The 22,166-nt window shown below is 43.5% G+C and overlaps 1 protein-coding gene across 3 annotated transcripts in view; it reads left to right on the forward strand.

Moving 5' to 3' along the window:
- Positions 1 to 13,211: 13,211 nt before the first annotated feature.
- LOC142487229 (uncharacterized) overlaps positions 13,212 to 22,166 on the forward strand; it is a 78,384-nt gene continuing 69,429 nt past the window's right edge. Inside the window, exons 1-5 of one of the 3 annotated variants that reach the window (XM_075586131.1) lie at positions 13,276 to 13,368; positions 15,637 to 15,660; positions 17,031 to 17,131; positions 17,360 to 17,423; positions 18,475 to 18,543. In XM_075586131.1, the coding sequence (XP_075442246.1) occupies positions 17,370 to 17,423; positions 18,475 to 18,543 (123 nt within the window). In that variant the 5' untranslated portion in view covers positions 13,276 to 13,368; positions 15,637 to 15,660; positions 17,031 to 17,131; positions 17,360 to 17,369. Of the gene's footprint in view, positions 13,369 to 15,636; positions 15,661 to 17,030; positions 17,189 to 17,359; positions 17,424 to 18,474; positions 18,544 to 22,166 lie in introns of all 3 variants that reach the window. The other 2 variants (XM_075586132.1, XM_075586130.1) reach the window with 2 other exon arrangements.

Genomic DNA, 22,166 nt, shown 5'->3' on the forward strand with positions numbered 1-22,166 from the left:
GGATGATTTTGACTGGAATACACAAGAGTTACAGCTAATTCAGGATCTAAGTACTCCACCAGTAGGGAAACAAAATAAAAACAATACAAGTGCGCAACTCTAATGAACAAACAATGTGAGAAATAATTTGGGTGAGATATCCACTAAATACCCAGGTGAATAAAGATAACTATGTTACCAATATGGAGCGTATGCTGCTGAAAGAAGGGTGGTCCAAAACCCTGAATCTAGACAAAACAAAACAAAAAACAGCGCACAACGTTCATCGTGAAATAAGAATAAACAGTTTATACTTTAAAAATAATTCAAGGTTCTGCGTACATCAGAAAAAGGTATATCAAGCATGTAACTGTGACAATGACAGTTGTTACCACTCAGACATCAGGACGCATGAAGAGGCTGCGACGGATCACCCGATCCCAGGATACTGTATTCAGATGCAAAAATGTGGGTAACCGGTGCGTCAAAGCATATGAGTCCCAATAACTTTGTAATAATTCTTCCGTAGGGAACACTCCAATATGATGATGAGCAATGAAAACATACCCTAATAGGGCAAGGGACTAGTACCTAGTGCTAACCAGCACAATGAACAGTACAGAGATTGTCCCAACCATAATAACTAGGCATAGTATGCAAAAAACACTCACTTTAAATTCCAGAGGAGCAGTCCCATCAGGTATCTTGAACAGCGTGCAATCCACCGAACAGAGAGAGTAGAATGGATGAACAAAGGCAGTGCACTGCCAGCAAAAATGAAGGAGGCTAATGGTAGCAAAAAGAACTTGTTTATTAAATAAAAGGATCAAACATGACCCCTGGAGTACCCAGAAAACGTTTTTTAATTATACAATTAAACAAGCTCTCATCTGCTGCACTGTGTAGGCAGAGGATCCCTCAGGAACGTCCACGCCGTCAGAGTGAATAAGTCCAGAACTCCGTCGGGGAGTAACTGATGTCGATGCAGTCTCACTGGTCAGCGTCTGTTCTAACTCTCGCGCCAGTACACTGAATGCCGGCGGACAGGGATGACATCACTGAATCGGCGTCAGTCAGGAGAGTGCTGAAATAAAGCTGTCACTTAACCAGGATAGTGATAGAATACTGCGGGTACTACCAGATCAATAAAAGTTCAATTCCAACGCGTTTCGTAGCAACTAAAAAGGCCACTTCTTCAGAGAATAAAGATATTGAGCAAATGTTCACATTAAATACCTTCTAGAGATCTGCGATTGGCTAATTGGTATTGATAGAACAACCAATGGCGCATAGGCAAGCCGCATTGGTATTCAGCTGCATGCATAATTAATCTAATAATATACAACATTACATACAAAATACAAAGTTATATAAAACATATAAAATACATATCAATGTGTAAAAATAAATAAAATATAAATCTAACAATTTGGCAATGATTCAGCTCCATGTAGATACTAAAATATATAGAAACAAAGCATAATGTACATAATTTACATCCATATGTGATTAACCTAGGGCATGAAAGGAATAGACAAAAAATCAATAAAGAGACCAAATGTCCACATCTTCGTTTAAAAGGAAGTTCAAAAGAAGTGAGGAAGAAGTGGACACCCCATCTGGCCCTGATTCCTGCATGTGATCTACGCTGGAAAGGAGGATATCATCTATACCAGACTGCATCATTACTGCTGTGATGCTGCCTTTTCCATTTATATTTGCTGTGACTTCACTTCTTTTCAAATTATGCACTTCTTTCTACCAGCCTCAGTATGTCTCAAACTCTATTCATATATCTCCATCTCTCCTTTCGTCACCACTTCTCAGTTCACATGAACTCCTTTCTTACCTGCGTCCTCTGACACCACACAGCTATATCCCCTGCACTAAAAAACACCCCTATAAATCCTCCTCACACATCCTCTTTCTATCCATGCTTCTCCTCCTTGCTTCTGGGGATATCTCTCCCAATCCTGGTCCCTGTCTTATTTCAACTTGCTCTCGTCCTCGCCTCCCACATGCAACTTCTACACCTTCTGGTGTCAACCCCTCCAACCTCATACCCATCCCCTGCCACCCTCCCTCCTCTCTCCCTTTCTCCTGTGCCCTTTGGAACGCACGCTCTCTTTCTAACAAGTTCCTCTCTGTACATGACTTCTTTCTCTCTCACTCCCTGCTTCTCTTTGCTATAACTGAGACCTGGCTCACTCAGTCTGACTCTGCTCTGGAAGCTGCCCTCTCCTATGGTGGCCTTTCCTTCTCCCACACTCCGCGCCCTGATGGCAGGGGTGGAGGCGTGGGGCTCCTGCTCTCCTCTGTCTGCCGTTACCGAACCCTTCCTATTCCCCCCTCTCTTGCTTTTCCCTCCTTTGAGGCTCACACTGTCCAGATCTTCTCTCCTCTCCCTGTTCATGTGGCGGTCATCTATCGCCCACCTACCTCTACTCATCCCCCTTCTGCCTTTCTCTCTCACTTTGAATCCTGGCTCTCTTTCTTTCTCTCCTCAGACTCCCCTCTTCTTCTCCTTGGGGACTTCAATTGCCACATTGATGACCCCTCTCTCTCTTGGGCTTCCCGCTTTCTTTCTCTTACCTCTTCTTTTGGCCTTCAACAGTGGACTGCAGCCAGCACCCACAAGGATGGCCACTACTTAGAACTGGTTTTCACTAAAAACTTCTCTCTCTCTGATTTCTCCATTTCCCCTTTTCCTCTCTCTGACCATCATCTCATCTCATTCTCTTTATCTCGCTTCTCCCCTTCTCCACCTCCATCTACACCCCGGTTCTGCAGAAACCTGCGCTCTATTCACTTACCTGACTTTGAGTCCACTTTACACTCCTCCCTCTCCTCTCTCAGCTCTGCTACAGACCCTGACAACCTGGTCAGAAAGTACAACTCTGTCTTGTCCTCGTCTCTTAATCTACATGCCCCGCTTTCTCTCTGCCGCCCTCGCCCTTCTAACCCTAGACCCTGGCTAAATTCCCACACGCGCATGCTGCGTTCCTCCACTCGTTCCTCTGAACGCCTCTGGAGGAAGTCTCACACTCTCGCAGACTTCCTTCACTACAAATTTATGCTATCCTGTTTCAACTCTGCCCTCTCGCAAGCTAAACAAGCCTACTTTTCTGCACTAATCAACATGCACAAGTCTAACCCACGCCGACTGTTCTCTGTCTTTGATACTCTACTCAAACCACCCTCAGCTGCCTCTCCTTCCTCCATCTCCGCTCAGGACTTTGCTGACTATTTTAAGGAAAAGGTGGAATCTATACGGCAGAACATCCCCTCTGTTTCTTCCCCCCATCCTACACCTCTTCCTAACTCTCCTCCTGCCTTCCTTGAGTCTTTTTCCACTGTCTCAGAGGAGGATGTGTCGCTGTTGATCTCCTCTTCTCCCTCTACCACTTGCCCTCTTGACCCCATTCCCTCCCATCTCCTAAAACCTCTAGCTCCTACTATAATCCCTACGCTTACACACATTTTTAACTCCTCCCTCTGCTCTGGAACCTTTCCATCCTCCTTCAAACATGCAACACTCATACCATTACTCAAAAACAGCAAGCTTGACCCTACCTGTCTTTCTAACTATCGACCTGTCTCCCTCCTGCCTTTTGCCTCTAAACTACTTGAACGTCTTGTATTCTCTCGCTTGCTCCATTTTCTCAACACCTATTCTCTCCTAGACCCTCTACAATCTGGCTTCCGCACTGCTCACTCCACCGAAACAGCCCTCACTAAAATAACTGACGACCTCCATGCTGCCAAAGACAGAGGTCATTACACTCTGCTCATATTACTCGACCTCTCTGCAGCATTTGACACCGTGGACCACCCTCTTCTCCTCCACATTCTCCATACTCTAGGTATTCGGAACAAAGCTCTATCCTGGATCTCATCCTACCTCTCCCATCGTACTTTTAGTGTCTCTTCTGCTAACACCTCCTCCTCCTCTATTGATCTCTCTGTGGGGGTACCCCAGGGCTCTGTCCTGGGACCTCTTCTCTTTTCTCTGTACACACTCTCTCTAGGTGACCTAATAACATCTTTTGGGTTTAATTATCACCTCTATGCCGACGACACACAAATATACTTTTCAACACCTGACCTTACACCTGCTGTACAAACCAAAGTTTCTGAATGTCTCTCTGCTATATCATCCTGGATGGCCCTCCGACGCCTTAAACTCAACATGGCTAAAACAGAGCTCCTCATACTTCCTCCCAAACCTGGCCCTACTACCTCCTTCCACATTACTGTTGGAACTACAATCATTCACCCAGTAGCCCAAGCACGCTGCCTAGGGGTCACATTCGACTCCTCTCTCACATTCGCCCCTCACATTCAAAACATTTCTAAAACTTGTCGCTTTTTCCTCCGCAATATAACTAAGATACGCCCTTTCCTCTGTTTTTCGACTGCTAAAACTCTGACTCAGGCCCTCATTCTCTCCCGTCTTGATTACTGTAACCTCCTGCTGTCCGGCCTTCCTGCCTCTCACCTGTCTCCCCTACAATCTATCCTAAATGCTGCTGCCAGAATCACTCTACTCTTTCCTAGATCTGTCTCAGCATCTCCCCTCATGAAATCCCTCTCCTGGCTTCCGATCAAATCCCGCATCTCACACTCCATTCTTCTCCTCACTTTTAAAGCTTTACATTCTTCTGCCCCTCCTTACATCTCATCCCTAATTTCTCGGTATGCACCATCCAGACTCTTGCGTTCTTCTCAAGGATGTCTTCTTTCTACCCCCTTTGTATCTAAAGCCCTCTCCCGCCTTAAACCTTTTTCACTGACTGCCCCACACCTCTGGAATGCCCTTCCCCTCAGTACCCGACTAGCACCCTCTCTATCCACCTTTAAGACCCACCTTAAGACACACTTGCTTAAAGAAGCATATGAATAGCACTGTGGATATTCTAAACACGATACATAATGCTTGGCCCCCTGCAGACGCACTTACCAGAACTCCCTCCTACTGTCTCTGTACGTTCTCCCTACCTACCAATTAGACTGTAAGCTCCTCGGGGCAGGGACTCCTCTTCCGAAATGTTACTTTTATGTCTAAAGCACTTATTCCCATGATCTGTTATTTATATTATCTGTTATTTATTTGATTACCACATGTATTACTACTGTGAAGCGCTATCTACACTAATGGCGCTATATAAATAAAGACATACAATACAATACAATACAACCCCTTAGGGGCAAGAGACTGTAATTGGTAAATCCAATAAGTTTCTTGAACAGAAAGGTCTTTAATTCTATCACCTCCTCTCCTACCTTTAGGGACAATCTTAATCCCTTTAAATCTTAAAGTGGAGGGATCCTTATTATGACATCTTAGAAAGTGTTTAGATAGACTATGTTTTTCATACCCATGTTTTATATTTCTAATGTGCTCTTGGATCCGCACTTTAAGACATCGCTTAGTGCGGCCCACATACTGAATATTACATGCACATTCTATTAAATACACTACATGGGTTGAATTACAATGAATGAAATCCTCAATTTTGAACTCTTCATTTGTTATAGCTGACTTGAATGTAGTATTATCTTTGTGTATAAGTTTACATACAGAGCAATTACTGCATGAAAAATTCCCGACAGGTCTACTTAACCATAGCTTCTCTCTGGCATTATAAGGAGAAAAAACATCACTTGGGGCCAGTGTGTTTTTAAGACTCCTAGCCTTTCTATATATGAATTTAGGTGTTGATGAAATATGATCTCCAAGGATTAGATCATTACATAAAATTGCCCAATGTTTTTTGATAATCTCTTCAACTTTTTTATTTACTGAGTTAAAGGTAGTAAGGAAAGGGATCTCCAGTTGTCCACCGTTGTCTGCTGGTACTTTTGGCACCTTAGGTACAATCATGGAGTCCCTATTCATACACCTCACTTTATCCAAATCCAACAGCAGGCTGGATTCAGGGTATCCCCTTTCAATGAATTTACAGAATAACTGATGGGCTTGCTCCTCAAAGTCTTCAGGGTTACTGCAGTTTCTTTTTATTCTAACAAATTGGCCCCTGGGAATATTTGAAATCCACGTTCTCTTGTGGTTACTGGTTGCCATCAGTAAGTTATTTGAATCCACTTCTTTAAAAAAGACTTTTGTGGAGACATTCCCATTATCAGTGGCAGTTAATTTCAAATCCAGGAAATCAATCGAACTCACATCAGATTTATGACTAAAAATGTAATTCAAGTCGTTGGTGTTTAGATAATTAATTCATTCATTCATACTGGACTCATCACCATCCCATATGCGAAGGATGTCATCAATAAAGCGCCGCCGCTACAGTACAGGTTTGCGAAGCTGGGGGCAAAGCGTGTCCCCATAGCAGGAACCATCACCTGGGTATTTAGTGGATATCTCACCCAAATTATTTCTCACATTGTTTGTTCATTAGAGTTGCGCACTTGAATTGTTTTTATTTTGTTTCACTATTTTGTTCTAGGGTGCTGCACATTTTGTTCTTCACACTGGGAATTTTCTGTTTGGTTTTTAGACATCAGATATAATGGTTTGGAGCTTATTACAATCCAGAGAGAAACGTCAGGAAGAGTTTGACCGTATGTTTTCTGATGTACCTAATACTGACACAGAAGATACGGCCAATGAGCCATCAATGGAAGATCATTTTAAAACCCTTGAAGATCTTCTATTGGTTGATAATAAACTCTGGTTAGAAAAAACGACTATCCAGAAGTACATTGATTGTGGTAGAATACCAAGAGGGTTATGGAATGGAACAGAATTCTAGACGAATGTTCCATTGAATTAATGCGTTTGATCATATATGAACGCAAGAAGTCTCTCGCATTAATTGAGAAAGAGGTGGTTCAGACTATAAAAATTCTTGAACCATTAGTCATTAATAAAGACTGCTCCAAATTGGAATTTGAACTAAAAAGCAAATTAGACAATACGAGAGAAGAAATTATTAAGGTTAAGCATAGAAAATTTATCCGAGACAAAAAAGATTACGATACGGGTAAAGAAAGAGATTGGATTAAGGATGAAGGAAAAAGAGGAAGGGTGATTGACCGTGTGTATGTCCCTAATTTTAAGACTAGAGATGGATCATATCCTAATAGATCCAAAACACCTAAACCTGATAGGCCTCAAGGCCATTGGGTACATACACAAGGTAAATACCCCAGTAAAACAAAAGGAGGCTATGAGGGTTCACGTAAAAATCAGTTCCATCATGAGCGAAAAAGCCATTATCAACAAAATAAAAGGAATAAAAATAGGAACTATGAGTCCCGACCTCGTGATGAGAGCCTAAGTTATCATTTTGAAAACGGTAGTCAGAATATAAAAACTTCAGTGACTACAGATAACTCAGATTATAGATCCTCCTCTGGGTCTCATTTTTACCCCTATAGAGAAAACCAAAAAGAAACAGAATTTGAAAGAAAAAACCCCACCCACAGACAGCACGAAAAAACGGGTTTTGTCAGGAGAGGGACACTGCTCCCCAGTGTCCAGAGTCCAAAAAAAGAGATCAACAAAGGGGGTCCCATTAAAACAAGGGATCTTCAATCTTTCATCTGTTATATTAACTGAAGATCAAAAAATGGTACTCAGAGGTCTTACGTTTGCTAGATCCAGTGGACCTGATGGTTTTCAACAGTATAAAGATCTACACAAATTTATTAGAAACATCACCCTTAAGAGACACTTTATTAAGGTAGATAAAGAGAATGATAAGGCTATACCAGAACAAAATTTAATGACCATATTGGAAAACACAGAGGATAACTTAGAATGTAAACACACGCCGTTTAAGCCTAGATCCAAGTTTTACCCGACCCACTCTAAGGGACACCATGTGGAGACGTTCTTCAATATGGTCAATAATGATTTCCTCAATTTAACTAGAACCTTTAAACCAAAAAGTATTAAACATAATATGAGCTTCAAGGAGAATCTAGCATTGAGATTTTTGAAGGATAATTCTAATCTAATTATCAGACAGGCTGATAAAGGAGGCGGTGTGGTTCTTCAAGATCGTCTGGTCTTTGAAGCAGAAGCACACCGTCTCCTTGCAGACACTGCCTTTTATGAAGAGATCACAGGATCAATCACCTACAGCACTCTCCGGAGGCTGGAAGGCATTCCCTGCGACACGCACACCAAAACGGATTTGACGGAGTGACGAGAGCAGCGTGACAGACGCGAGTCGGAGACGGAAGGTGTATTCAACCATAAGGTCCACCCCCCAGTGACGGAGCATCCGCCCCAGAGACGCGGGGAGCCATAGGAGTGTACTCAAGAAGCGCTCCACTGTGTGACCGGAGGGAGAGCATTCACCGTTCCATGACCGACTTTCACTGCCTGCTTACTTCTATATTTCTGTGAGTAGGCTCCTGGTTTTAGACCTTCCGGACCGGCGGTCTGTCAGTCATACACGTATTCACTATTTTATGTTGTTTTATCTCTTATTAAATTAGCTTCTATTAATTTCAGCCTTGCTATTGTTTGTCTTAATTGTTGGGTAGTGTCTTGTCTTCTATTGTTTGTCCTAATTGTTGTTAAGTGAATTGTTTGTACCTTATGTGTGTTAGTCTTAGGGCAACATTTGTTGGCATATTGCACTATTATTTTGTTTGTTTTTTCCACATATCACAAATCCACGGCGGAAGCCACATTAGACCATCTGGCATTTGAGGATCAGAAGGGTCTATATTATTGGGACACTTTCCTTCATTATTGGACTTCCAATTCACGATTGGACTTGTAAGGCGCCGGTTTCTCTCTTTTTGTTAATATAGTGCCAAGAATGAACGTGTATCACTGTTGCAACCAAAAAAGAAAAAAAGTGATTCCAAAATTAGATTTATTGGAACCTATAATGACAGATGGCGAGAACTTCTATCTATTCTCCAAAAACATTGGCCTGTCCTCTGCACCGATGGTGAACTCAAGGACACACTTGGTGACAGGGTTAATTTGACCAGTAAGACATTCACCGAATTTACAGGACCGCTTTGTATACAGTCACTATACCCCCCATATTAGTGAGACATTTCTTACTATTAGAAGAAAAGGCTTTACCATATGCAGTAATTGTTCAGCCTGTAAACTTATGTTACAGACTGATACTTTTACCAACAGTGATGACAATAAAACATACAATATTGGTTATACCTTGAATTGCAAATCCAAAGGTGTTATTTACTGTTTGACCTGTCCCTGTAAACTTAAGTATATAGGTATGACGACCCGCGAACTTAGGTTCAGAATCTTAGAGCATTCAAGAAATATTAGATCAGCTCAACGGGACCTGGATGCTTTCAAGAAAATCACCTCTGTGGCACGACACTTTTTAAAGTGTCATGGGGCAGATAGTGCGCATATCTCTGCATTTGCCTTTGATAAAGTGTCCCTGGTCATCAGAGGAGGGGACTTGGAAAAAGCCTTACTTAAGAAAGAATGTAGATGGATTGTTCTTTTCAATACCATGCAACCTAGGGGACTGAATGATTCCCTCGGTTTTGCTATGTTCTTATAAGTCCCTCTCCGCTTTACCATCTATGTCATTTGCGTTACATTATTTGTTGGAGAGGGTGTAGGACTTTTATAAATATGTTTTTATTATTAGTCTGGTTTTCCCCTTCTCTCTATTGTCTCTGCATCGTTCATTATTTATTTCTCTCTTTCCTGTTTTACTATTTATTCTCTTAACATAATTTGTTATTATTTCTATCTGCTCTGTGATATCATCTGTATCTATTCTTTTGTAATAATTGCCTTACTATTCTTATGGCATTATATACCTTGCAAGTCTGTGCAATACTAATGTTTATTTATTATCAGTTTCCATTACTTAGAACGCATTATCGGATGCTGATTTGTTTTGTACCTTCATGCTGCCGATGACGTCACCCAGGCTTGTGTATCAAGACGCTCCAGCCCCTGCTTCATACGCATGTGTATCACGGCCTTTGCTGTTGTCAGCTTGGAGTATCTCCTCTATGACGTATTGTAACGGATCAGGGGACTCGGAGGTCCCAGCGTGTCCCCGTCACCCCAGCTTCCACAGTGCCTAGTTCCTCCGCTCCCCTACGTCCCCAAACTCTACCTTCTTCCCTCAGCCGTTCCTCCACGGCTCGTTCCTCACGCCCAAGCTTACACTCTGCGCATGCGCGCGGTCCCCTCACCAAGCGCACGCGTTCACGATCGCGGGTTCCCTATCGTGGCTCACGCGCTCCTCGGCGTGCCTCTGTCACCCCTGTACGTTCCTTACCTGCCTCCTCTGTTCCTCCTTCCCCTCTGTCTTCTCTCCTGTGCGCTTCCTCCGTTGGTCTCCCCCCACTCTGCGGTTCGCAGCAGAGTAGGGTTACAGAGGGCGTGCGCACCCGCTCTACTTACTTACCTTCCCCACGCTCTAGCTCCGCCCCCCGTCGGTTGCAGGCTATTACCTTAGATTACCTCCCTGTCTCCTCCCCTGCTCTCACAGACCTATCTCTGCAATCACTCACTCAAACCTCTGCTCCTCCCCTCACCCCCATTGGTCCTTCTTCCCATATAACCCCACTACTCCCTCTCAGTCCTTGCTCTGCATAGCTTTCCTGTAGCTCCTGTGTGTGCAGTGTCTATGCCTAGCTCCCTTGTCTGTTTCAGCTCTGGTTCCTGTCCCTGCTCCTGTTTGGATGCCCTTGGCTTGAACTTGAACTCTGCTTTGGACTTGACTACGCTGCTCTCTCCTGCCCTTGAACCCTGGCTTTCGGACATCACTACGCTGCTCTCTCCAACCCTTGAACTCTGGCACATGGACATTACCCTCCGACCTCTGGCACCCCAGACTCAGCAAGTATTACTTTAACCCTTACTCTCCAGGGCCGGCAACGCTACTATCACACTCCGGGCACGCCCTCACTGCTGTGGGTGCGTATTATACCCTTACCCACCTCAGTACTGGGGACTGGCCAGGTCTGCGGGCATACAGGCGTTACACATATCGGCAATCATCTAGTTACCTCGGGCATCTGTTCATATGACGCCGTCTCCCCCAAGTATCTCCGCTATTGGTTGCGGATCAGAGGAGGCGGCGCCGACACTCACCTGCTATGGTATATAATCTAGCACACCTCCACTACTCTCTTATCACTCTCTTATCACTCCGGGATGAAGCTCCCCACGGGCGAAACGCGTAGAGTGTTCCCTCCTGGCAGCTTTTATTGATCTGTACTTATGACATGAACTGTTTGGTGCATTTCCTGTGGACTTTCTGAACTTTCCATACTCTTTCGGGGTTTTAAGATTACCTTTGAGTATGGCAACCCTCAGGCAAGTATTCAGCAGTACAACTGAATGCGGGACAAAACAATGCCAGGACCCAAGATGCAAAACCTGCGCAATGCTCTACACAGCGGACACAATACAAATACCACACAAGAATCGGGAATACAAAATCAGAGGAGGGTTCACCTGTTCCTCCAGCAATGTCGTGTACCTCATCATGTGCATGAAATGCCCAGGGGGCTGCTACTACATAGGTGAGACAGGACAGGGGCTAAACAAGAGAATGAACCTGCATCGCCACAGCATCACACGCGGAACAAGAGACAGTCCTGTTGGCGAACATTTCTCTGACTCTGGCCATAAGATGAACGATCTGAGGGTTGCCATACTCAAAGGTAATCTTAAAACCCCGAAAGAGAGACGGTTGCATGAATACAAATTTATGCAACTGTTCGGGACACTTAGCAGTGGCCTAAACAGAGATCGAAATTTTATGAGTCATTACTGACACTAGCGAACTCTCTTCCCATGAGCGCTAAAGGCCATGTCTGTACATACTGTGCTATATGTATGCACACACAGCTGTCTCTCACACATACTAATACTCCTTATTTTTCCATCCATATACACCAATAGGGACCACATAGTATCCACACACACTTTTAGTTGTGCTACAAACTCTCACATTTCCACACCCACCCACACCATTTATATCCCTCTCACTCCACACACACCTTGTGTAGAGCACTGTTTATACTGTGGGCTTTCCATTCATTTTTATTCACACTGATACACATACACACTCTTTCTTCACTTGCTTTCAGTTACCCTTTCACACCTCTAGCCATAAAACACATCCACACGGGGGAAGGACAAGCACAGATAACATTCCAAGAGACACTGTTTTTAAGTCATCCTTGCTTCATTCATTGTAACATCGCCGGAAGAAGAGATCAGTGTATCTCGAAAGCTCGCACAAATAAAAGCATTTCGTTAGCCACAGAACGGTATCATCTATTTATTTTTTGCTTATTGAAGCTCGGCTAACACGGTACTGATACCTCTACATATATATATATATATAAAAATATATAGTATACAGTACATATATACATATATATATGCAAATACAGTATATATATATATATATATATATATATGCAAATACAACTGTATGCTCATCTGCATGTCTTAGGCAAGTCTGCAACCCTGCCTCTATATATATATATATATATATATACACATATATATATATACATACACACACACACACATATATACACACACACACACACACACACACACACACACACACACACACACACACACACATATATACACATATATATATATATATACACACACACACACACACACACACACACACTGAGAGGGGTGGGGGATATATATATAGATATATATATATATTGCAGAATAAATTAGTTCTTCAGTATTAGGAGATACATTTTTTATTTGGACTAACACTTTATGTCATAGGACAAGCTTTCTAGAGTTCTCCTCTCTTCCTCAGGTCAGCAATAATGATTTGCAAAGGAATCTATGGCTAAAACAGTGTAAGGGAGAGCAAAAAAAAAACAAAACACAACAGATGTAATGTAGATAAGGTGGGGTGAAAAAGTGTTTGAAGGCATGGGAGGGTGACAAGGAACAGCAGAGGGCTGGGGGTGTATATATATATATATATATATATATACACACACACACACACACACACAGTGAGAGGGGTGGGGGGTTGTGTATATATACACACAGTGAGAGGGGTGTGGGTGTGTGTATGTGGACACACACACACACACACACACACACACACACACACACACACACACACACACACACACACACACACACACACACACACACACACACACACACACACACACACACACACACACACACTCTCTGTCTCTTACCCTCTCACTGTCTGTGTTTATCTCTCCTGGCGTCACACAGCACAGAAGGGAGAGAGCAGGATGTGACGTACACATCCCCCAGTGAGGGGGGAGGATGTCACTCTCTTCTCAGCGGAAGTACTCGGTCCGTGTGTTATCTGTGTCCCCACAACAACCGCGCGTCATCACCTGCTGTGTGATCCAGAGCAAGAGGTTAATATAATAGTGTATTATTGTTATAATTACTGCTGTGTGATCCAGAGAGAGAGGTTAATATAATAGTGTATTATTATTACTGCTGTGTGATCCAGAGAGAGAGAGAGGTTAATATAATAGTGTATTATTATTACTGCTGTGTGATCCAGAGAGAGAGGTTTATATAAGTGTATTATTGTTATAATTACTGCTGTGTGATCCAGAGAGAGAGAGGTTAATATAATAGTGTATTATTATTACTGCAGTGTGATCCAGAGAGAGAGGTTTATATAAGTGTATTATTGTTATAATTACTGCTGTGTGATCCAGAGAGAGAGAGGTTAATATAATAGTGTATTATTATTACTGCTGTGTGATCCAGAGAGAGAGGTTTATATAAGTGTATTATTGTTATAATTACTGCTGTGTGATCCAGAGAGAGAGAGGTTAATATAATAGTGTATTATTATTACTGCTGTGTGATCCAGAGAGAGAGAGAGAGGTTAATATAATAGTGTATTATTGTTATAATTACTGCTGTGTGATCCAGAGAGAGAGAGGTTAATATAATAGTGTATTATTATTACTGCTGTGTGATCCAGAGAGAGAGAGAGGTTAATATAAGTGTATTATTGTTATAATTACTGCTGTGTGATCCAGAGAGAGGGAGAGAGGTTAATATAATAGTGTATTATTGTTATTACTGCTGTGTGATCCAGAGAGAGGGAGAGAGGTTAATATAATAGTGTATGTATCAATCGCAGATAGGGACCATGTGGGGAACTATACCTGTGTTACCGTGTATGGTGCAATACCTGATAGGCTCACAGGAGGCCTGAACCTCCGCCACTGGGAGCCTGGGGTGTTTCCTGAAACGATGCTTACAGCGCCTCCACCTGTGCAGGGATTCTAGAGTGTAGAATAACCCCTGGCACAGGAACCACATACAGTAACCACTTACACCAGGTTATAGATAAAACAGTTTATTATATGCAACACAATATAACAATAACCATATGACAATAGCGTCACCCTGTAACACGGGCCTCATAGGGCCATAGCCCACACCTTATTTACAAACAGTGTCCCAAGCCCACCCAAGTGTGAGACAGCGCTGCCCACTAAGTTGTGATGAGGGTTGGTGCACTTGGTGTATGATGAAGGTACCTGCCTTGTGTGTCCACACCCGGGCGCGCAGATGCTTTACTTGGATGATGGATCCATAAGACAATCCCAAGTCTCTATCTTGAGTGATGGTCTGAGTCCAGACACGATGATCAGGGCCGCACAGCAGGTGAACTGTGTCCCTGAACTCAGCAAATAACTAAAATGGCAGGGTCCCTACCTAGGGCCTATCCCTGTAGCAACCACAATCTATGGTAAGGCTCAGGGCCTATCTGGGGCCATGGGGGGGTAACCTGGCCTAGTGCAGGGGCTACTGCTCCCTGCACACACCCTTCCCTAACCTGCTCCCAGCTCTGACTCTCACTTCCTGACTCCAGCGTGCAACAATGTATCCCCTTTGCAGCAGGAGAATCTGTAAGCCCTATTGGCTGTAATGCAGCAGGTGATATGGGTGAAAGGGCAGTCCCCAGAGGCTTCTGGATAATGTAGTTCCTTTAGAGCCTCTACTCTATTGGCGCCCCATGCGCTATCTTTACTGCGCATGCGCGAACTTGTAATGGCCGCCTCGTCGCGCGATCTCTTGCGCATGCGCAAACTGTCGCGCCAACCCCAACATGGCCGTCATAACTCCTGGGGCTACACTGTGCATGCGCGAGCTCATGTGCATGCACGAACGCATACAAGATGGCGGCGCCTGGCTGCAGATGCCGCCGGGAGCCCCCAGCGAAGCGCTCGCCCCCGCAGTTACCCGGCACAGCGCTGGGGTACCCCCGCTAAGCAGAGGTAAGGGGGACCCAGGGGGTACCCTGCTACATGTATTATTGTTATAATTACAGCTGTGTGATCCAGAGAGAGAGGTTAATATAATCGTATATTATTGTTATAATTACTGCTGTGTTTAATTAGAAATAAATATAGACAGGGAGACCGGTTATTTATTATTGTTACTTTTATAACTTTTAAATAGTTATATTATTATTAGTGCTATTTATTATTATTAATGTTATGTATTATTATATCTGTTGCCTATGTATTTATTATCTTACTGTACATGTTGTTGATTTTAATTGTTTCTTATTCATTAGTTATTTAATGTTGCAACAACATGGCGAATATTGCTTTGTTTGCAACAATCCTCATTCAGTTTATATAATTTTTCAGTGATCATCGGTAATCAGTAATCAGGTATTACATCACATTATTATTATTATTATTATGCAATAGCAAACTATTAATTTACTCAGCTTTTTATATTTTTTTATTAATCATTTGTGTTTATTATTTAACTTCAATGTTAATGTGTAGAAAATGACTTGGGTAACTGAAACACGTCAGGCCAATAAAATGAATTGCAACTTTTTGGTGTTCCTATACTTTTGTTTCTAACTATCTAACTATATATCTGTAATGGTGTTTCCCCCACCCGGTGGGAGATGTGGCCGTTACGGATCGTGTGGTGCATGATACCTGCTGGTAATAGGAGGGCTGAGTCGTCCGCCAATGTTAGTGGGACACAGGAACATATCGCACATATCTCTTTAGCAGTGCAGCGCCTTTATCTGCCGTAGGCTCCAGGAACTGAAGGTTATCTCCCACAGTAGAACTATTACTTCTCCCCCCAGTAAGGTCACACACCAGGCAGGAGGTATATGCAAACAGGAACGGGTTTATTACACTTCTGTACAGTTACAGGAACAAGGCAGGATCTGCCCAATACAGTCTCTCAGCTATTCACTGGATGATGGTCCCTGGACCGCCACTACAGGCCAAGGGCACCTGCAGCCGTCCTAGCTCTTCCCCACCTCCCTGGCAGAGGTATGGTCCACACTCGCTCTCCCCCGGAGGGAAGAGGACAGGAGAAGGCCCAATCTCAGCCTTTCCACTATGTGACCTGCTTTCCTCAGAGGGGAAGGACAACCATAACAATTTAGGGGGGTACTGACATTGAGTACTGCCAGGAGGAGGGCACCAGGTCTGGTTCATGATTGGTCCATACCCAGGCCTGATGTCACCGCCTCCCATTGTCACTCAAATGCAGCTCCTCAGAGGGGAAAAACCCCATATCCACTTTTGGCAACCTGATTGTACCAGGGTTTACTGCCAGCCCAAGGGCAGAATAGTAGCCATCAGGTGACCTGGCTACATATGCTTTCCCTTTTATCCTTTCAGTTTATTTTTGTTTAATGTTATCCGTGTGTAGTATTATGGTTGAGTGCATGTGTGTGTGTGTCCGCAGGTGCAGTTGCATGTTATGTATTTATGAGGTCTGTTATTAAAGTTTCCCGGGTGCAGGAGAAAAATTGGGCAGATTTATTCCTTTTGATAAATCCGATTCTTATTTTGCTCCTAGTGTTGCCACCTGGAGACTTGGATAAGTAAACCCCTACGTATATATATGTGCTAGCGCTGGTTGCTGTTTATGTAACCATGTATTTGTCATCATAACTCTGTGCCCAGGACATACTTGAAAACGAGAAGTAACTCTCAATGTATTACTTCCTAGTAAAACATTATATAAATAAATATTGATTGTCATTTGTGTTTTTGTTTTTCAGATCGGCCAGGTCTCTCTTGCTCAGTCATCGCATCGTCACGTCTCATGGATTTCACTTGTCCTGCTTGGCAACGATAACCCTTATCAGAGGCAGTTGTGGAAGTGGGTTAAAAATACATTGCGATTGACATAAAAATAAAATCATCAAAAAGTGCAACAGTAAGAATGTAACAAAAAGTAGTGGTTCTGTGGGTCTGTAAATAATAAGGATTTTTTTCTTTTAATTTAACCACTCCCTGCAGAGGGGTCTGTAATATTAATTTACACTTCAAAAATTGTGATGTTTAATTCTGGAATAATTTTTTTTTTTTGTATGTTTTATATTCTTAGGTTTTGAAAGATGAACATGGAAATATCAGCAGCTGCTCAGAATCAATCCCCCATTTGGTGCCTTGTAAGTATATGTATCCCCGTGATATGAATCACTTCCTTTGCTGCTGGAAGGGCAGGGAGCACAACACACATGTATTAAATGAACACTTTAAGGACTGAAGTGTATTACAGGCAGCGACATGTTCTAACCAGTTGAGTGCCCCTATGGCAGTCACTGAACACCACGAGAGCCGCCACTCTGAAGAGCGCTGCGATTTTCCGTGACTGTCATACCTACTTTGCTAGTTTTCCCAGGGAGATTGTGTCGTGAACAGGAGAGAAATAAGCACCTTCCTCTAACGTTTGTGTCGCTGGAGTGATGTCACTATCGTGTGATTGCTGAGGAACGTTCACATGATCGTAACTGTTACTGCAGCTCCTTCAGCACTGGAAGGGTTAAATCTTAGTGTTTCCTTTTTATTTTTTACATAAGTCCGACACCTAAAGTATAATTACAGTACAGGCAGAGTCCTCGGTTATCCAACGGAATCCGTTCTGGAAGTAGCGTTGGATAGTGAAACCGTTGTAAAGTGAGTCCCATGTTAATCAGTGGTGGGGAGCGTTGGATAACGCGTTCTGGAGTCGAAAAACGGTCCATAGGGTTGCTTTGTAAAGCGTTGGATATGCCATTCGTTGTAAAGTGAAACGTTGAATAGCGAGGACTACCTGTATAAAAGTATAAATGAGATGTAGGAGATGTTGATTTCATCTGGCAAACACTTCCTGATTCAGAGACCTCGAACACATGGGTTTTCTACTTAATTACCCCACAAACGCAGCCAAATATTTGTTTTATCAAGGTTTATATGTGTTTAAGGGCAGTTTAGATTGGTAAAATATTTGCAAGATGTTGTAGTTTTGAGGGGTTGTACCTGCAGCATTTCTTTCTCATCCCTGAGAGAGGATGCATTTTACCATGGATTTCACTGAAGCTTCGTCCTTCTGCATCACACATCTTGTGCAGCCAGCACCACAGAATAACTTCAATGTATTTGACATCTTGATTAATTTGTACTTGTGCATCATTCATTGTTTTCTTCTCACTACTCCCTTTTTATATGTTATATTTGTAGATCTGCAATGTTCGCTGTGGATCAGCAGCCTATTATGAAAATCACATAATGGGAGCCAAACATAAGCAGGTGAGAGAGACTGATTTGCTTAGGTAACTGTATGATTTTACCAACCAGCAATTCTTACTGTCCTTACCTGTGTTGTATCGTATTTTTATAGATATAGCAATTTTCCTTATTGTCACCATGACAGTGGTCACCAATGGGTAGGGGGACCAGATGTCCTGGTTTAGCAGGGACAATCCCATTTTTGTGCCGTTTGTCTCGGGTACTGACTTTTCTGGCCACTGTCCCGGTTTTTCTCTGCGCTGGCTGCCTATCCTGCCTGCGCGCCCGGGAAACGCTGATCGTGAGTGCACGACATTTGTCCTGTTTTTTGCCGGGACAATATGGTCACATTACCAAGGGTTAAACTCCATCCAACAGCTGATAGGACAGAAACTTCTATCTGTTGGAGGACCATGAATGGCTCCACCTCTCCTCCCCAGGTTGTGTTTTCTTCTGCCCTATTTTAGCTGAGGTAGCAGTTTTGTTTTAGTAAAAAGGCAGGGCATGATTGGATTGATGCTCTACAGGAGATAACAACTTGAACCAATATAAAGGGAAAAAGGTCTAAGTACCTCCCCAGCGTGTGAGCTACCAGGAGAAGAAGCACAGATTAATCATATGATTTGTCACAAGTTAATGTCTAAAGCACTGGTTTCCAACTTTTTTTTGTTGTTGTTAAGGATCGCTATGTGAAATTCTGAGGAACCCCATACCTCTCTAATAGCGTGTCTGAGATCAGATGCATTGTAAGGAACTCCAACACACTGCAGTAGCGCGTCTGAGATCTGATGCATTGTAAGGCCGAGTCCATACAAGGACAGGCCGTGCTGAGGAGCGGACGCTCAGTGCTGAGCCCCTGCATCCTCAATGAGGGTGCCTTGAGAGGGGGCTCGCGCGAGCGTCCGCAGGCGTGTGGAGGCTTTGGAGTTTTCAGCCGAGCGCCAAGCTGTTTTTCAGCGCGCTGTCGGCTGAAAACCTCCAATGAGAGTGGGGCTGCGTCAACGTCACGGCGCCGTGACGTCGACGTCAGTGCGTCGCGGGCGATTGGCCCAGCGACGTCACTGCCCCGCCTCCCTCAGTCTCCCCCCACCTCCGATCGCGGATGCTGGCTCACCTGTATGTGCGTGGAATCGCACAGCTTCTGCAGGCGAGCCTCAGCGTCCGCGCGGTTCAGCCCGGCTCCCCCCCTCTATGGCCCGGGCCTAAGGAACCACAAGCTTCTCTAATAGCGCGTCTGAGATCAGATGTACTGTAAGGAACCACAAACTTTTCTAATAGCGTGTCTGTGATAAGATGTGCTGTAAGGAGCCACAACCTTTTCTAATTGCGTGTCTGTGATCAGATGTACTGTAAGGAGCCACAACCTTTTCTAATTGCGTGTCTGTGATCAGATGTACTGTAAGGAGCCACAACCTTTTCTAATAGCGCGTCTGAGATCAGATGCATTGTAAATTCTTCTGTATTTGGTACAGTTTCAGTTTAGACTATGACGTAATTGCTCAAGTATGACGGAATACAACATACAAGTGAAAGATATGAGCAAGAGGTTTGAAGAAAGGCGACATAGCAAGGGGTCGGTTAAAAAAAGCATATACAAGAGCTCAAATTACCCATAGAGAGTAGCTTCTTTCCAGTGGGCAAAGACAAAGAGAAGAGGATGACAATCATGTCATAAGATACATAGGCACTTACAATAATCAATAGAATAATATTAAACATATTTTCCATAAACACTGGCACCTACTAATGGAGGACCAGGACCTGAAACATGCCGTAAAATGGACACCTACCATGACCTGTAGGAGTGCGAAAAACTTAAAAGATAGGCTCGTACATCAGACCAAGACATGACTTGGGGAGACAGAACCTATGGGATCATATCCCTGTGGTAGGTGTAACCAAAGTCTTCTTGGACTTTAAAACATCTAAGGTCTAACATAATCTTTAATTTATCAATTGCCTCATGGCCGGAGTGATATACCTCATCTCCTGCAAGTGCGGCAAAAGATATGTGGGGAAAACCCAAAGACCACTGAAAGTGCGGGTTCTGGAACATATCGGGTCCATCCGTAATTGTAAAGACACGTCAGTAACCAGACATTGCACCGAAGCACATCAGGAGGATGTTCTGCCACTACAATTTTGTGGCATTGAACACTTACCGTGGGGACCACGGAAGGGGGATTGGGGCAAGCGTTTGATGCAGAGAGAGTGTAGGTGGATACACACACTACAGACATTATATCCTGGTGGCCTAAATGATAAATGTATATTCTTATTCCTTTTTGTATATTCGAGCCACATTATACAGCGATTATCAGTGTATTCCACTCTCGTATCACTCACAGGTGCCACTGCCCCCCATGCTTTATTTATATTATCTCAACATTATACATCAATGATCACTATATAGGAGTATTTGCATGATTTCCCCTCATTTCATTATTTACACACATCACTGAGGGGGGTTATCGGTACCATTCTCACCACTTTGTTGTTTCTATTAGTGAGAAGAAATCCAAATGAGAAAAAACGGAGCACACCAGTCCAAAAATCTGGGGCTAGACAATAGTGTGGGTAGACACTTGATAAAGGGCTATTTTCAACCCGTAACGTGTTTGCGCACTGCTGCTCTAAGTGGGGGGCGCGGGAGATTTTTCTGGGGGGGCGCGAGCAGTTGCAGAGGCCCCACCCTCTTCCCCAGGCATTTAATTTAATGCCGGGGGATCGCGTGAGGCCTCTGTAACTGTTTACTTACAGGGATTCAGCAGCTCTGTGACACGTCGCTATGACAACGCCGTGGCGCCATGTGACGTGACACGGGTCAAATGACGCCGCGGATCACGTGACATCACATGACCCCGCAGCGTCATCTGGAGCGGACGAAGGTAGGCGGGGGGTGAGGGGGTGAACCCGAGAGCCAGGGGGAGAGAGACAGGGGGGCGCAGCACAAAAAGTTTGCACACCCCTGCGTTAGAGTAATTTTTGTACCTCCATGATGTTTACCCATTAATAAAAGTCATTTTTTAATCGTTGCCTCTGCTTAGCCCCAGATTTCTGGACTTGTTGTGCTCCGTTTTTCCTCATTTGGATTTCTTCTCATTTACCCTGTGACTGGATGCATGCTCTGAAGGACAGAAAAACTTAGTACACCCTTAATGCTTCCATGGGAATTAAGATGCTAAGTAGCAGACAGGTGCTGCTAATCAAATGATACGAGGGAAAAAAACAAATATATAGTGCGCTACTAAAGTGATCCTAAAAGATGGGCAACCCAGATAAATATCAAAGGGTGATTAAGTATATACAACACCCAACAACACCCAACCTTGATAATATAAATCAGCACATGTACATAAATAGAGATAAGTACATGACCTTAAATAAGGATATATGAAGAGAGCGTCTGCAGCTGTAGAACAAGGATGGCTCAGCACCCCACAAAGCTACAAGAAACAGATGACAAAAAACAGCGCACAACGCTCATAGTGTAATCAATTTTAGTAAAAAAAATAATAAAAGATAAATATTCTGCGTACATCAAATCAGACATAAACAAGCATTTGTTACCAACACTAGAACCAGTCGTGGAGTAAGCAGCCTCGGGTCACCAGATATAAAACTTCACAGGACAGCTTTCTCTT

The sequence above is a fragment of the Ascaphus truei genome, chromosome 2 (assembly GCF_040206685.1).
Source record: "Ascaphus truei isolate aAscTru1 chromosome 2, aAscTru1.hap1, whole genome shotgun sequence".
NCBI classification, from domain to species: Eukaryota; Metazoa; Chordata; class Amphibia; order Anura; family Ascaphidae; genus Ascaphus; species Ascaphus truei.